General features: G+C 57.5%; 1 protein-coding gene across 1 annotated transcript; it reads left to right on the top strand.

Moving 5' to 3' along the window:
• The first annotated feature begins 1,424 nt into the window (after positions 1–1,424).
• On the top strand, positions 1,425–15,411 carry LOC120404069 (zinc finger protein 184-like). The gene is made up of 10 exons (XM_039536078.1): positions 1,425–1,670; positions 2,756–2,841; positions 5,186–5,311; positions 5,710–5,823; positions 6,237–7,897; positions 10,635–10,731; positions 11,032–11,114; positions 11,568–11,694; positions 12,057–12,170; positions 12,859–15,411. The coding sequence occupies exons 4-10, from the start codon at positions 5,733–5,735 to the stop codon at positions 14,265–14,267; spliced, it is 3,582 nt and encodes a 1,193-aa protein (XP_039392012.1). The 5' UTR covers positions 1,425–1,670; positions 2,756–2,841; positions 5,186–5,311; positions 5,710–5,732; the 3' UTR covers positions 14,268–15,411.
• The last annotated feature ends 844 nt before the right edge of the window (positions 15,412–16,255 follow it).

Raw genomic sequence — 16,255 nt, 5'->3', positions numbered from 1 at the left:
ACAGGCACTGCAGAGGGTTTAGGGATGCAGAATGGAGTGGTCCATGAGGTGAATGGGCCAGGACACTGTTATCATTGTGCTGGCCTTGGGGGACAATGATGTGACATCAGTAACAACCAGTTTTCAGACCTATGGTTTAAGCCCAGCATGAAAGCTGGAACCTCCATCAACATGACAAAGTAGCACTGGCCTCAGGTCCCTGCACCTCAGCACCCCCTACCACTGCATTGAGGCCCCCACTAACTGTGAGGGGAGAGTGCCCCCTACGGAACCCCCCAAATCGCCATAGCACAGCACCTCTAAGTAGGGATGCCATGTGTCCCATTTTTGACCAGATTGCCCGGTCAAAAACAGACCCTGGCGGCTCTGCTCAGCACTGCTGACCGGGCCATTAAAAGTCCGGTTGGCAGCGCAGTGGGGCTAAGGCAGGCTCCTTGCCTGCTGTGACTCCATGAGGCTCCCGCGGAAGCAGCGGCATGTCCCCCCTCTGGCTCCTACTCTGGCAGCCTGGGGGCTCCATGTACTGCCCCTGCCCCAAACACCAGTTCTGCAGCTCCTGTTGGCTGGAACTGCGGCCAAAGGGAGCTGCGGGAGCGGTGCCTGCAGACAGGGCCGCGCCCAGAGCCGCCTGTCCATGCCTCCGCGTAGGAGCTGGCGGGGGGACACGCTGCTGCTTCCGGAAGCTGCTTGAGATAAGCGCCGCCCGGAGCCTGCCCTCCCTGCCCCAGCCCTGATCCCCCTCCTGTCCTCCAAACTCCTCAGTCCCAGCCTGGCGCACTCTCCTACCTCCCAAACCCCTCATCCCCAGCCCCCTCCAAGTCTGCACCCCCAGCCAGAGCCCGCACTCCCTCCTGCACCCCTGCCCCAGCTCAGAGCCCCCTTCTGCACCCCAAACCCCAGCCCCCGGAGGCCAGCTGGGTGAACCGTCACCCTAGGTGAAAATGAGCTAGTGAGGGTGGGGAGAGCGACCCACAGAGGGGATGGACTGAGTGGGGGCGGGGCCTCAGAGAAGGGGCGGGGCAGGGGGCGGGGCAAGGGTGGTTTGTTTTGTGGGAGTAGAAAGTGCGGCTCTGGGGCACTGGGGCCAGCACTGACTGGGAGGGGAGCTCGCCCCCTACTGAGCCCCCCCCACCCCACCGGGGTTAGCAATGGCTAAGTGGATTCCCCTGCAAGCAGGCGGCAGGAAACTCCACATTGCAGCGTGTGCATTGAAGGTCGGATTTGTGAGCCTGCCATGTTCCTTCCCAGACTGGGGGTGAGGGGTGGGGGGCTCCTCCAGAAATGCGCATCACTCAGAAGGCGGCCCTGGGTTATTCGTTTTGAATAAGTCTCATGCGAGTGAACCCAGGTCACATGGTTTTTAAACCACTCCTGAGTCTTCACCCGGGTCACGTGTTTTTAAAGCGCCTCTCGTGAGTGTGAATTTCGGGGGCGATTCGTTTTCGCGGCTGACAACGCGGGGGGAAATTCAGGGTTAATTCCACTGAGTTCCCAAGCCGGGGAGAGAGAAGCAGGAAGTGATCTGAAATGAGGACGCAATAACCTAGGGACCTTCCTGTGCCAGCCCCCCTGGGCTCGCCTCGGAGTCACTCCCTGCAGCCTGTGTGGACAGGGGCTGAATCCCCGTCTGCAGCCCCAGGGCCCCGGAGGGAATCGCCCTGGCCGGAGCGGTGAGTGGGGTGGGGAGTCCCAGTGAGAGGGGCAGGCAATGGGTGCAAGCAGCCAAGAAGAGCAAATGAGAAAAGGGCTGTGGGTCGGGATTGAGGGGCGCTGGCAGGGCTGTGGGGCAGCACGGAGCCCGGGGCTGTGGGGCAGGATCGAGGGGCACCAGCCGAGCTGTGGGGGAGCTGCCGGTAGCTGCTAGCTGTACTGTTTTGCAGACCCAGTTCAGGTGGTCCCAGGGTAGGGGTGCACCTCCTCGAGAGAGGAGCTCCAGAAGGAGGAGAGGGAACTGCTCCCCAAGTGGCTGGAGCTGGGGGCTGCTAATGGGGCTGATTGTGCTCCAGCAGGCAGGGCCGGCTTTAGGAAGTGCGAGGCCCAATTCAATCAGTTTCAACAGGGCCCCAGCAGGGATGACTTTAAAAAAAAAACACGTAAAAAAACACGTGGGGCTTGTACTCACCGGGCGGTGCTCTGAGTCTTCGGCAGCACTTCAGCAGCAGGTCCTCCACTCACTCCAGGTCTTCAGTGGCACTGAAGGACCCGCCGCCGAAGTGCCGCTGAAGACCCGAAGCGCCGCCAGGTGAGTAAAAATTAAAAAGGCGCCTCTAGCCAGGGAAGGGATTCTCACTGGGCACGGGGCCCTCTTAGGCACGGGGCCCAATTCAGAGGAATTGGTGGAATAGGCCCAGGGGCGGCTCCAGGCCCCAGCGCGCCAAGCGCGTGCTTGGGGCGGCACGCCGCGGGGGGCGGTCTGCCGGTCGCCAGGAGGGCGGCAGGCGGCTCCGGTGGACCTCCTACAGGCGTGCCTGCGGAGGGTCCGCTGGTCCCGCGGCTTCGGTGGAGCATCCGCAGGCATGCCTGCAGGAGGTCCACCGGAGCCGTGGGACCGGCGACCGGCAGAGCGCCCCCCGCGGCATGCCGCCCTGCTTGGGGCGGCAAAATTGCTAGAGCCGCCCCTGAATAGGCCTAAAGCTGGCCCTGCCAGCAGGGCCCACTCTTTGTGGGAGCGGCTGTGGGCTCTAGCTGAGGGGTTTGATCCCTAAGGTACCCTGGCCTGACTGGGTCTGGTACCCTGACCCTGTTTCCCTTCCAGATTTGCACCGGCTGTCTGGTCCGCATGAAGAGGGGAGTGATGGAGGGCAGGATCTCCTGCCCTGGCTCCTTATGCCCAGCTTCCAGGTGAGCTGCTGCCGAGCCATCCTCCTGGGTTTGCTGGCCTACCAAACCCTCCTCTCCCTTCTCCTCCATTTCTACCCCATCTATCCCCTTTATGCCCTATCCACAGGGTAGGCAACTTGGCAGACCCTTCTCATGAGCACAAGGGTAGCAGGAGGTCACGCAAGGGCACTCTCCCCTGTGGGGCCACTGATTTCCCCCTCCCACCCCACTGAGAAGCAGTTGTTGTGCATTGGTGATTGTATGCCACAGATCTCCCCTCGGTGCCTGACCTACAGAGGTCAGGAGTCGGTTCCAGCCCGTTTTGCGGAGCCTTGGTTGTTCAGCTCAAGCTGTAGCAGCGTGCGCTCTTAGTTCTGCAGGTCCCTGGTGTGTTGGCTGAGATGGTGGCCATCACAGCGTCTTGCTTGGCGATGACCCCTCTCTGCTCAGCTGCACAGCACGAGCCGAAGGCAGGAATCCCAGCCTCCTCCACCTGCCGGGGAATGTGCTGGCTTCTCCATGGGCCTGGGTATGAAGTTGTGGGGAGGATGTGGGGTGATGCAGTTGGTTCACGGGAGCAAAGGTAGCACAGTGAAAGGGTGAGCGAGACCATCTCTTGGAGAGAGGGGTACCGTGGAGGAGACAGAGTTCAGGGATGGGCAGACAGACCGAAGTACACACACCTGTTTTGCCCAAATCCCACAATCCCTTGTGCCCTCAGAGGATCGTGGGGCGGGGGGAAAGTTTAGCCATTTTATGGCATGTGGACCAAAATGGAGGCTGAGAAGTAGCAAGGCATTGTGGAGGAGCAGAGCTGTAGTCAGGTGGCTATCAGCTTCTCCGTTCTGGGCCAGCCAAAGCGGTTGTGAGATCACAGCTCGAGGCTACAAGTGGCGAGTTGTGGCAATCTCAGCCTCTGGAGATCACTACAGCATGAATCGTCCCGGCCGGGTCTACAGGGGTGCAGCCTCTGTCTTGGCCACTCACAGACGGGAGATTGTTTGGAAGCCGTAGCCAATCTGAGTGCAAAGCCCAGGAGGCTGTAGAGGGGAGGTACTTTGATTTGGGTCAGCTCTTCAAAATCTCTCCCTTTGCCAGCCAACATGATCTCCCTGACTGGAGTTATGTCTTTATCCACCTTGCTTAGAGAGGGCAGGTTTGGTACCAGGAGCCGGTTAGCAAGGACCATAGGATTTAGAAATACAGGGTTCACTGGAGTCTCTCACCACTTCCTCTCAGGTGTCACTCCCACTTCCACATGTTGGAAAGGTCTCAGTAGTTCACCATGTTCCCACAGAGCAGCCCTGGCTCTCTAACAAGATTGATTTAGCTCACTGAATAGAAAGGGAAAAGGCAACTCAATCACAGTCTATAACCACCTTTGTGGGGAGGAGATTCTCGAGGACAGGGGACTCCGTTAACCTAGTAGACAAAGTAGGAGCAAGATCCAAAGGCTTGAAGTGGAAGTTAGATTACTTCAGCCTGGAAGTAAGGCGCACATTTTAAACAGGGAGCGTGATTAACCAGCTTCTCAAAGGACGGAGTCTTGAAATCCAGATGGACCCTCTCCTTCTAAAATGTATGCTCTAGTTCAACCACAAGTGATTGGACTGGATACAGGAATTCCTGAGTGATTCCTCTCATCTGAGTTATACAGGGGGTTGGATGATATGATAAAAACAGTCCTTTCTGGCTTCAGTATACGGCTCTTTTGACTCTGTTATAGAAGCATAGCCCTTCTCATCCTTTCCTGCCCCAGCCCTCTTCTTTGTAATCTCTCTCTTCCAAAACTGACACCAAGGAAACCTCTCGCTGCTTCTTTGCCCCCTTGGGGTTTTGCCACAAGCTTTCTGTGCTGCCCCTTGTGGCTCATGCACTGATTTGGTGGCGGGAAGGGAATTGGTGCAGTACGTTACTTTTAGCAAATCACAGTTACCCATTTCAGGTTTACTTCTACAAGCTGCACTAGCCAACAATTCGTTACCCATTAAAAATTTACCCTCTCCTTCCTCAGTTAGGGCTTTAACCTGACCATTTACTTTAATCTGCTTCTGAGAAACATTTTCCTCACCAATGAGATCTTTCTGCTCTTGATCTAACTCCAGATTTCCTTCTGAGACATCAGACAGACATTCAGAAACTTCATTCCCAGACACACTGCTTTTTTGCACAGACAAACCTTTGGAGCAACCCTTCTCAGGCAAATCATTGCTCACAATAGACACAGGTTTAAGATTATTCCTCTCCTGTGACTGGCTACCTGGACTGAACAGAGCTTTAACATTTTCCCCAATTAAAAGATCTTTAGGCAATAACTTCCTGACGCCAGCTATCAAGTTCTGATGGGGGTCCCTTGTGGTTCCAGGTGGCGGTGACGTTCAAGGAGGTGGCCGTGTGCTTCCGCAAGGAAGAGTGGGGTGACCTGGACGAAGGGCAGAGGCAGCTCTACGTGGCAACTTCCACGAGCATTATGAGACTCTGACTTCTCTGGGTGAGGAGTTGCTTCTTCTCGAGGATTAGGAGCAGGGGGGTGCATCTGCACACTGAACTGCCCAGGGCAACTGCTCTGGGGTCATCTCCATTCTCGGAAGGGACTCAAGTCAGTTAGCAAGTTTTAAGATGGCTTAATAGTTTTCATTTGCTTGAGCCCCCCCCCCCCCCCCGCCTCTTTGTGTGTGCATCCTTGACTCCCCTACAGGAGAGTGACCCATCTCTCCCCACTGGCATCTCACTGGCCCAGTGGCTCCCCACGAACCTCCCCCCTCTTGGATACTGTTTCTCCCAGCAGAGAACATGGTCAAGGTTAAAATCTGGAAGCATTCCCTGTATCAAGCTCCCATGGGAGATTTCACCAAGCGCCGTCTTGCCTGTTTCCTTCCCTGTCAGCAGGATTCCCTGTCCCTGACCTGGCCATGACCTCCTGGATGGAGGGAGGGGAAGAGCCGAGGGTCCCGGATCTCCAGGGCGCGGAGGAAAAGGAGATCCCGAGAGGTGCCCGCACAGGTGAGGAATGAGTGACACCGGCTCAGAGACCATCTAGGAGTGAAGGAAAAAGCTGGGATCCCAGCAAAGCCCCAGGAAGCCCCCCAATTCTGTCTCCTCTCGCTCAGTATTGTCCCAGCTGGTGCCCTGTCCTCATAGCAGGTGTCACGTCTGGATCCCATCTTTTCTGCCTGACTCTGGCAGGAGCCCTCACCTCCCCCAGCCTTTCTCTGAGGACTCAGCCGGGCTGTGGAGGCAGAACCTCCTCTCCTCTGCCCTCAGGGAAGGGTTTGAGGGATTCACTTCCTGCCCATCAGGTTTTCTGCTCAGTGACAAACCCCTTTGCTGCCCTCTCCCTACCTAGCGCAAGGAACAAGCCCCGCTGGACACTCTCTCTCTCTCTCTCTCTCTCTCTCCCCCCTCCCCTCTCCCAGCAGGTGCCGGGACGGTGAGTGAAAACGAAGAGGAGAATCACCAGCGGGAAGGGCTTATGGGAGCGAAGCCACATGGGATGTCCCAGAGCCTCGAGCAGGGAGAGGCTGTTGAGAGCCAGGGTGGGGCGGAGCTGGGACAGGGGAAGGCCCAGGCTAACTCCGCACCCCAGGCACGGCACAGGCGGGTGGGCCGTGTCATCTGTGGCGACTGCGGGAAGACCTTTGTGAAGAACTATGACCTCTTCAAGCACCAGCGGGTCCACACAGGAGAGAAACCTTACAGCTGTCCTGACTGCGGGAGGAGCTTCGCCTTCCACTCCACCCTCAGCAAACACCAGCACATCCACACCGGCGCCAGGCCCTTCCAGTGCGCCGAGTGTGGGAAGAGCTTCCGGCAGAAAGGCCACCTGACCCGGCACGGCCGCGTCCACGCTGGGTTAAAGCCCTATGTCTGCGCCCACTGCGGGGCAGCCTACAGCAGCCGCGCCAACCTGCTGCGGCACCAGAGCGGCCACACGGGGGAGCTGCCCTACAAGTGCACGGAGTGCGGCCGGCGCTTTGGGGAGATCGCCGCCCTGGTGGCACATCTGGTGGCGCACTCCGGGGAGCGGGCCCACAAGTGCCCCGAGTGCGGGAAGAGCTTCCGGCGCGGCTCGTCGCTGACGGAGCACCGGCGGGTGCACACCGGGGAGAAGCCCCACGTCTGCCCCCAGTGCGGGGAGAGCTTCATGCGCCGCGCCACCTTCAACGACCACGTGCGCGGCCACTCGGGGGAGCGGCCCAATGTCTGCGACGTCTGCGGGAAGAGCTTCACCAAGCGGCACTCGCTGCTGCAGCACCAGCGGTCCCACACCGGAGAGAAGCCTCACCAGTGCCCCGACTGCCCCAAGAGCTTCATCGCCAGCTCCGCTCTGGTGCAGCACCGCCGGATCCACACCGGCGAGACGCCCTACCGCTGCGAGGAGTGCGGGCGCAGTTTCAGCCAGCGCTCGGTGCTGACCACGCACCGGCGGCTGCACACTGGCGAGCGGCCCTACAAGTGCGGCCAGTGTGGCAAAGGCTTCAGCCAGAGCTCGGCGCTGACCCAGCACCGCCGCACTCACACGGGGGAGTCGCCTTATGGCTGTGCCCAGTGTGGGCGGAACTTCAGTGGCATGTCGGCCCTCAAGCGGCACCACCGGACCCACACCGGCGAACGGCCCTTCCGCTGTGGCCAGTGCGGGAAGGGCTTCAAGCAGAGCTCCACGCTGGTCCAGCACACCAGGATCCACACGCAGGAGAGGCCCTTCTCCTGCACCCATTGCGGCAAGAGCTTCAGCCAGCGGTCAGCTCTCGCCAAGCACCAGCGGACTCATGCCAAGGAGAGCGGCGGCTCCCACGAGGCCGTGGGGACGCGGTTCTACAAAGACCCCTTCGTTCAGCCGGGGGAGGGCGGCACCGAGCCCGAGGAGGTGGTGGTGGTGCTCCCGCCGGGGACGTGGGATTGTGAGATGCCCCCCCGGGTGAAGGAGGAGCCGGAGGCACCCCTGCAGGTGAAGGAGGAACCGGAGCTGCCTCAGCATATTCATGATGAGCCCTATCGGGTTAAACAGGAGCAGCCGGAGCTGCCACAGGAAATTAAAGAGGAGCCAGCGCCGCCCCTGCAGATTAAAGAGGAGCCTGAATGAAGGGAAGATTTTTGGGAGAGGCTGGATTGAGGGTTTGGCCAGCGGATGGTGGAATAGGAATTAGACGTGGAGGGGCTTTTTCCAGGGACACTGAGCCACCCGCCTACCCAGACAGCCGGGGACAAGATAGAGGGGTCAGAGCCCGGGATGTCGGAATAAAAAAATGAAACACAAACTTTATGAAGGAAAAATGTAAAGAGCAGGTACATTCTGCGTCAAAGGGGTCCTGGGCATCCCCTCCTCACTGGAGTTGGCCAACGAAGTGCCCCAGGTTGGGGTAGTTTTCCCCCTTCCCCACTTGGCAGGGCTCATTAACCCCTCCTAGGCCCAGCTTGGCTCCTAATGATAGAGCTGTAGCATTTTCAGCCTTGGTAATGGAGACCCCTGGCTGTGTGCCGCCCATGCCTAGATGAGAGTGAAAAAATGCTTTTCATCAGGGGTTTTGTGTGTTGGTTTTCTCTTTCTTATTTCTCCCTGGTCAATAAACAGGATCTTGGTGAAGACGAACTCTTCTCTGTAGTGTGGTAACCCCCAGAAACCCCACTCACGTACCAGGACCCCACTGTGCCCGATGCTGTACAAACACACACCAAAAAAGCAGTTACCAGAGCACAGATTTGACTGTGGAGATGGAGGGGGGCGATTGCCAACATGCTGGCAGGGGACACAGGGTGTTGGGGGGAAGAAAATAAAAATGCCGTCCTCCACGGTACTGCGAGTTATAAAAGGCCTTGGGGAGGCTACGAGGATTGTCTTCGAAATAGATCTGTGGATGGCACAGTACGCCAGCCTATAAAGTAAATAGACTCTCCTCGCTGTAATGCCTGAGACTCTTTCTCCACAGGACGCGCTTGTGAATATGTCACTTCAGCTTTCCGGTTACTGATCTTGGCATAGAGCTTCCTTCAGCCACCATGGAGCCTTCCTGGCCCCACCAGGCCCGTTTCCCACCATTTCCAACAGCCACAGACACCTCCCCACCCACCAAGCCAATTTCCCACCATTTCCAACGACATGGGCCCTGGCGTTTGAACCTCCCGCCATTTGCAATTGCCACAGACCCATCAGGCTTGCGGCCCTCCCCAGAGTCTGCTGAGGGGAGTGGGAGTGGGCTTCACAACAGGTGGACTCCATAGCTGATCATTCACGTCAAAATATTGCACAGACTGTGAGGCGGGAAAGGGAAGAGACTCCTGTACCCCTTGATGCTGTGTGGGATAGGGAGGGGGTGAGGAAGTGACTAGGAACAACCAGGAGTGGATTGAGCCGGGACACCAGGGTTCAAGCCCCAGCCCTTGGGAAGAGATGTGTGATCGGTACCGAACATGATTGCCCAGGATCTCTCTTTTAAGGCCTAAATGCAACCGGGCACCATCTCAGCCCAGAACTCCCAGTACAACATTGGGGTCAGCACTGGCTGAGAGGGGAGAGCGCCCCCCACTGTGTGGGGATTGTAATGTGAGAGAGGTCATTAGTGGGCCGACAATGGGAAGCAGAACCGCATTCCCCCAAAGAAGCCCCTGCATCCATCGATGTGACCATGGAGGGATATAGGCGCGGGATGTAGAAGTGTGAGTGGTACAGCACCCCTAGGTTTTGCGCCCCTGCTGCCCACGGTCCTGGCTGCTGGCCCTGCTGCCCGGGGTTCCAGCTGCTGGCTCCGCTGCCAGCCTCAGGTCCCACGAGGCTGCCGGCCCTTCGCTGCCAGCCCTGCATGTTGGGTGGCGGCCCTGTGCCCAAGGGCTCCACTGCTTCCCTGCATTCAGGCTCCTGGTGGCCGGCCCCTAGCTGTGGCCCCAGCATCTGCTGTCTTACCCCTATCCACATCCCCCCTCCCAGAGCCAAGGCCCTGCTCCTGGCCCCAGATCTAGGGGCAGTGAGGGGCACGGACAGGGGTTAGAGGGGTGCAGCTCAGCACCCCCCATTCCAAAAACTGTTCCAGTGCCACTGTGCAGGGAGGGCTGGTGAGGGGAAATTCCCAGTGGAGTTGCTGGCTCCCCGAGGGAGTCTATATCCCAGAGCCTTTGTTATTCTGACTTGGGCCCAGATCCTCAAAGATATTTAGCCTCCTAACGTCCGTTGAAATCTCCCCCTTGCAACCAGTGCTGACCCCTGGGCCCCAAATCACTGGAAGTTAGGAGCCTAAATACCTTGGGCCTGGGCTGTGGTGCACAGAGCCAGCAGGGATGGGCTCACTCCTCAGAAACATTTCATAGTGTTTCCCGATCTGGGAAGTTAATGGGTTAAAACCACCAATCTCCCAAACCTGCCTGTGCCAGAAGCGGGGACTGTAATAGCGCTGGGACCTTCCTGTCCAGCCCCCTGCATCCTGGACTCAGAGTCACTCTTGTGCATCCCTGCAGCATCTGCAGGTCAGGGACCAGGGGAATCAACCCAGCTGGCTAGCGGGGGCGGGGGGGAGAGACACACCAGGTGCTGGCAGACACAGAGAGCAGCAGCCAGAGGTGGCTTCAGGGGAGGAAGAGAAACAGCAGCAGAGGCAGGAAATCGCTGCCTGGAGGCTGGAAAGAAGCAGCCAGGACTGAGGAGCAGAGGTGGGGGAGTCTGCGGGGCCCACGGCAACTCCAAGCCAGAGCTCTTAGCCTGGAAACCCCAGAAGCCTCGAGGGTTGCAGCACGGCGGGTCCTCAGCTCTCAGCTGTGCTTGCCCTGTGTGGCTAGGATGCATGCGCCCCTCCACGTAATGCTCCCCTGTTCTCTCGTCCTCCCAGGCTCTGCTCGAGTCCTGCTTGCAGTTCGGTCAAGCTGGGCAGGAAGTGGTCTCAGACAAGATGGATTCCCCGAGCCTCCAGCTGGTGCCACTGAAAGGTGTATCCCAGGAGGAACTTCCAGGGCCGTGGAGCGTGCCGTCCCAGGAGCCCCGTGAGAGGCGGGAAAGGGGTACTGAGCAGGGTGGTTGGGATGGGGTGGGAGAGCAGCTGAGCGGGCACCTTAGGGATAAGACTGGTGACAAGGGGGCAGCCCTGCAAGGGGAAAGTGGGTGCCAAGGGCTAAGCCTGACCCCAGCACGTGGAAGCAGAAGGGTTTGTCTAGAAGGGGGCAGATACCCGCATTAGGACCCCCCACATAATACATTCTTCACATTTCCCCCCACCCCCCGCTTCCCAGATCACCTTCCACCCCAGATATTCAAGGAGGAGAGCGACGACGATCAGGAGTCCGTGTCATCGACCCCCATGGTCGCCTTCCAGGTGAGCTGCGTGGTCACCCCATCCTCGCTGTAGAAGGATGGAGCTCAGTGTCTCTCCGAGGGGAGAGGACAGGGACATTAACTGGTTCCTCTCTGAGGCTTGGAGGGATCATTCAAAAGCCCCCTGGGCACCGATCCCACTCTGTCTATGACTTTATTTTGAACAGCAGTAGGGTGCTGGATCCTGAGGCACTGAAATCTGTTGCACAAGCCCATTGGCTACAGCGAGAGAGGGATTCAGTCCTAATTTGGGAGCAGGGAGAATTCTTTCCCTTGTGAATATCATCCCATCACCCTCACTCTTTAAACTCCTTCCCTCCAGTTCTTGCTCCCATCCCTCTATCCTCTTTCTCTGCCCCACTCCCCCTCTTCCTCCCTCCTTCCCTGACACTTCTTCCTCATCCCTGCTTCCCCCTGCTGTCAGATGGGACTGTGGGGTCTCTTGTGGTTCCAGGCGCCGGTGGGGTTCGAGGAGGTGGCCGTGTATTTCTCCCGGGAGGAGTGGGGGCTCCTGGACGAAGGGCAGAGGCAGCTCTACAGGGACGTCATGCAGGAGAATTACCAGACTCTGATCTCGCTGGGTGAGGCGCCGCTGCCCCTCGGGGATCAGGGGCGGGTGGGCGGTTCAGAAGTGCCCAAGGTGGTTTTGGTCCATCAGAAAAGTTATCTATGCGGGGTTAGACCTAGGTTTTATTTTTGTCATCTGTCGGCATCCAGCTCACCTGTGCGTGGGAATCCCTGACTTCCCTATGGGGTGCAGCCCATCTGCACCCAGACGTCTCATTGTCCCAAAGGGTCCCTGTGAACATATCCCCCCTGCTTGGATCCTGCACTCCACCCAACAGTGAGCGGGGCCAGGGTTAAAACCAGGGCACATTCTTTGTGAGCCCTTGGATGAGATTTCACCAAGCGCCGTCTCGCCTGTTTCCTTCCCCGCCAGCAGGACTCCCTGTCCCAGACTCGGCCGCGATCTCCTGGATGGAGCGAGGGGAAGAACCGAGGGTCCTGGATCTCCAGGGCTCCGAGGAAAGGGAGCTCATGAGAGGCGCCGGCGCAGGTGAAGAATGAGCGACACCGGCTCCGATACTGTCTGGGAGAGAAGGGAAAAGCTGGGAACGCCCACCCAGTTCTGTCTCGGTTACTATGGCAACGCCCACAGGCCCTGTTCAGGATCTGGGCCCCACTGAGCACAAAGACAGACAGACAGACATGGTGCCTGCTCCAAGGAGATTACCCCCTTGAACAACAAAGGGCGGGCGAAGGGGATGGGTGAACATGGTCTGGTTGAGATCTCTAGACAGGTTAGACCCTAACAATGCAGGGCCAGATCCCCAGCTGGTGTAAACGAGTGTTACTCCACATGCGTGAATGGAGTGATGCTAATTTATACCCACTGAGAATCTGGACCCATTGACTCCAGTGGAATTACAGCCCATTCTCTTCCCTGCATTGGGGTCAGCACTGACTGCATGAAGAGAATGCCCCTTACTGAGCCCCTTTCCCGCCCCCACTCCCTGCAGCACAGCGCCCCCTACTGATCAATGCTGAGGCGAGCTACTGGATGCTCTGTCTCTATGTGCTATGCGAGCCATTAGATCCAAGATACTGTCGTGGTTCTGCCGAGCTATGGTAATGTCCAGCTTCTTGAATGAGGGGTTCCCATGAGATGAGCCTGTTTCTGATCCCAGCGGAGATATCGAAGCACATGGTCAGACCCTGGCTGGATTCTTTCTTTCTCCTTGCAGGTGCCGGGAGGGAAAACCCCCGACAGGAAGGGCCTGCAGGGGTAGAGCTGCACAGGACGTCCCAGAGCCTAGAGCGGGGAGAGGCATCCGGTGACATGGGATGGCAGCAGGGGAAGCCATCTCAGCAGGAAAGACCCAAGACCGGTGGTCACCTGCGGGGAAGAGAGGGGCCCATCATCTGCGGGGATTGTGGGAAAAGCTTTGGGAAGAGCTCGGAGTTTGTCAAACACCAGCGCACCCACACGGGCGAGAGGCCCTACCAGTGCCTTGACTGTAAGAGGAGCTTTGCCATCCGCTCCAACCTCCTCCGCCACCAGCGCATCCACACCGGCGCCAGGCCTTACCCATGTGCCGAGTGCGGGAAGAGCTTCCGCCACAAGGAGCACCTGACCCGCCACAGCCACGTCCACGCCGGGTTGAAGCCCTACGTCTGCGCTCACTGCGGGGCAGCCTACAGCAGTCGCACCAACCTGCTGCGGCACCAGAGCGGCCACACAGGGGAGCTGCCATACAAGTGCACAGAGTGCGGCCGGCGCTTCAGGGAGATCGCCGCCCTGGTGGCGCATCTGGTGGTGCACTCCGGGGAGCGGGCCCACAAGTGCCCCGAGTGCGGGAAGAGCTTCCGGCGCGGCTCGTCGCTGACAGAGCACCGGCGGGTGCACACCGGGGAGAAGCCCCACGTCTGCTCCCAGTGCGGGAAGGGGTTCATGCGGCGCTCCATCCTCAATGGGCACTGGCGCACCCACACTGGCGAGCGGCCCAATGCCTGCGGGGAGTGCGGCAAAGGGTTCACCCAGCGGTCGTCCCTGCTGCAACACCAGCGCACCCACCGGGGCGAAAGACCCTACCCGTGTCCCCAGTGTGGGAAGAGCTTCAGCCAGAGATCGGCGCTGACCACCCACCGGCGGCTGCACACCGGGGAGCGGCCCTTCCACTGTGCCCAGTGCGGGAAGAGCTTCAACCAGAGCTCGGCGCTGATCCAGCACCACCGCACCCACACCGGCGAGACCCCGCACCGCTGTGGGGACTGTGGGAAGGGCTTCGGGGACCGCTCGGCCCTCAAGCGGCACCGGCGCACCCACACGGGCGAGCGGCCCTACTGCTGCACCCAGTGCAACAAGAGCTTCAAGCAGAGCTCGGCGCTGACGCAGCACATTCGCATCCACACCGGGGAGCGGCCCTACGTCTGCCCCCTCTGCGGGAGGGGATTCTCTCAGGGCTCGGCTCTGGCGCAGCACCAGAGGACTCATGCCAAGGAGAGGGGCCCATCGGACGTGCCTACTGCCAGCCGCCTGTACAGGGATCCCTTCATCCGACCAGGCGATGTGGAGGAGGGGCAGCAGGGCTGCCCCTGGGGACACGGTGCACCCAGCCAGGCTGAAAGAGAAGCTGCAGTGATAGAATCATAGAAATGTAGGACTCGAAGAGACCTCACGAGGTCATCAATTCCAGGCTCCTGCGCTGAGACAGGGCCAGGTAACCCTATCCCTGGCAGGTGTTTGTCCCACCTGTTCTTAAAAACCTCCAGTGACGGGGATTCCACAACCTCTCTCGGGAGCCTATTGCAGAGCTTAACTACCCTTAAAATTAGAAAGTTTTTCCTAATATCTAACCTAACTCTCCCTTGCTGCAGATCAAGCCCATTACTCTTTGTCCTTCCTTCAGTGGACAGGGAGAACAAATGATCTTCATCCTCTTTATAACAACCCTTAACATATTTAAAGGCTGTTATCAGGTCCCCTCTTAGTCTTCTTTTCTCTAGACTTAACATGCCCAGTTTCTTAAGAGTTCTTCTAGGTCAGGTTTCCAAAACCTTATATCATTTTTGTTGCTGTTCTCTAAACTCTCTATAATTTATTCACATCTTTCTGTGGAGTCCAGGATTTGACACGGTTCTCCAGCTAAGGCCTCACTAGTGCCGAATGGAACAGGACAATTATCTCCTGGGTCTTATGTAAGTCACTCCTGTGAATCCACCCCAGAATGATACTAACCAACCATTTTTGGTTATCTTTATTGGTTAGCACTCATCTTTATTGAATTTTATTGATGCAGGTGGGCAGGGTGAAGGGCTAGAGGCTGCATTTGGGCATCATGGGGAACAGGAGGACGCATTTTGAGTCATTTCTACCAGGAATCCCGTCCTTGCTGGGGGCATGTCCCCCTCCCATACCCCTCTCCCAGCAAGGATCATTAACCCCCACAGGCTCAGCCTGTCCCGTAAGGTCTGTGCCCATCCCATGGGGGCCCCGTCCTTCACTCTCCTGGATCTCCCCAGATCTAATCATCCTCTGCTCCTTCCCCTCTCCTGGGGCCAAAGTCAGGGGTTCGCAGACTGATCCAAAGCCCATTGAAGTCAGTGGGAAGACTCCCATGGGCTTTAGGTCAGCTCATTAATTTCTCTGAGTCATAATTCAGATTATGAGCTCTTTGGGACAGGGACTGTCTCTCACTGTGTGTCTGTGCAGCGCCTGGCGCAATTCATTTATTTATAGATTCATTGATTCCAGTGCCAGAAAGGACCACTGTGATAATCTAGTCTGGCCTCCCATATAACACAGGCCAGAGAACTTATTCGAAATAATTCCTGGAGCAGAGCTTTTAGAAAAACATACCATCTTGATTTTAAAATTGCCAGTGATGGAGAATCCACCACGACCCTTGGTAAATTGTTCCAGTGGTTAATTCCTCTCACTCTTAAAAATTTAGGCCTTATTTCCAATCTGAATTTGTCTAGTTTCAACTTCCAGCCGTTGGCTCTTGTTATACCTTTATCTGCTAGACTGAAGAGCCCATTATCAAATTTCTGTTTCCCAAGTAGGTTCTTATGGAGTGTAATAACCTTCCCTTAACCTTCTCTTTGTTAAGCTAAATAGATTGAGCTTCTTGCATTTGTCACTGTAAGGCAGGTTTTCTAACCCTTTAATCATTCTTGTGGCTCTTCTCTGACTCCTTTCCAGTTTATCCATACCCTTCTTGAATTGCGGGCACCAAAACTGGACACAGTATTTCAGCAACGGCTGCACCAGTGCCAAATACAGAGGTAAAATAACCTCTCTGCTGCTTCTTGAGATTCCCGTTTATGCATCCCAGGATCCATTAGCCCTTTTGGTCACAACATCACACTGGGAGCTCATGCTCAGCTGATTATGCACGACAGCCCCCAAATCTTTTTCATTCATTGCTTCCTAGGAGACAGTCCCCCATCCAGTAAGTATCCTGAGGTGGAGGCCATCCAAACTATACAGCCCCACCGAAGATGGGCCAATGTTCTACAAAACCAAAACCCTACATCCTACACCACCTACCTAGCCAGGGGGTCACTTCCAGAATCTTTTGTCTTCCTTTGCTCCAGGGTCAGGAAGGATCTCAGAGAAGATCACTTAGGCCAGTGATT

Source organism: Mauremys reevesii, linkage group 4, assembly GCF_016161935.1.
Source record: "Mauremys reevesii isolate NIE-2019 linkage group 4, ASM1616193v1, whole genome shotgun sequence".
In the NCBI taxonomy this organism is placed as follows: Eukaryota; Metazoa; Chordata; order Testudines; family Geoemydidae; genus Mauremys; species Mauremys reevesii.
This window is presented reverse-complemented; position numbering and strand designations above follow the sequence as displayed.

Excerpts from the sequence above, each read along its gene's own strand:
- LOC120404069 (XM_039536078.1), top strand. The coding sequence starts at position 5,733 with ATGACCTCCTGGATGGAGGGAGGGGAAGAGCCGAGGGTCCCGGATCTC. Across the intron at positions 5,824-6,236 it reads CCCGAGAGGTGCCCGCACAG|CAGGTGCCGGGACGGTGAGT; the intron begins GTGAGGAATGAG and ends CCCCTCTCCCAG. Across the intron at positions 11,115-11,567 it reads CCCCCATGGTCGCCTTCCAG|GCGCCGGTGGGGTTCGAGGA; the intron begins GTGAGCTGCGTG and ends TTGTGGTTCCAG.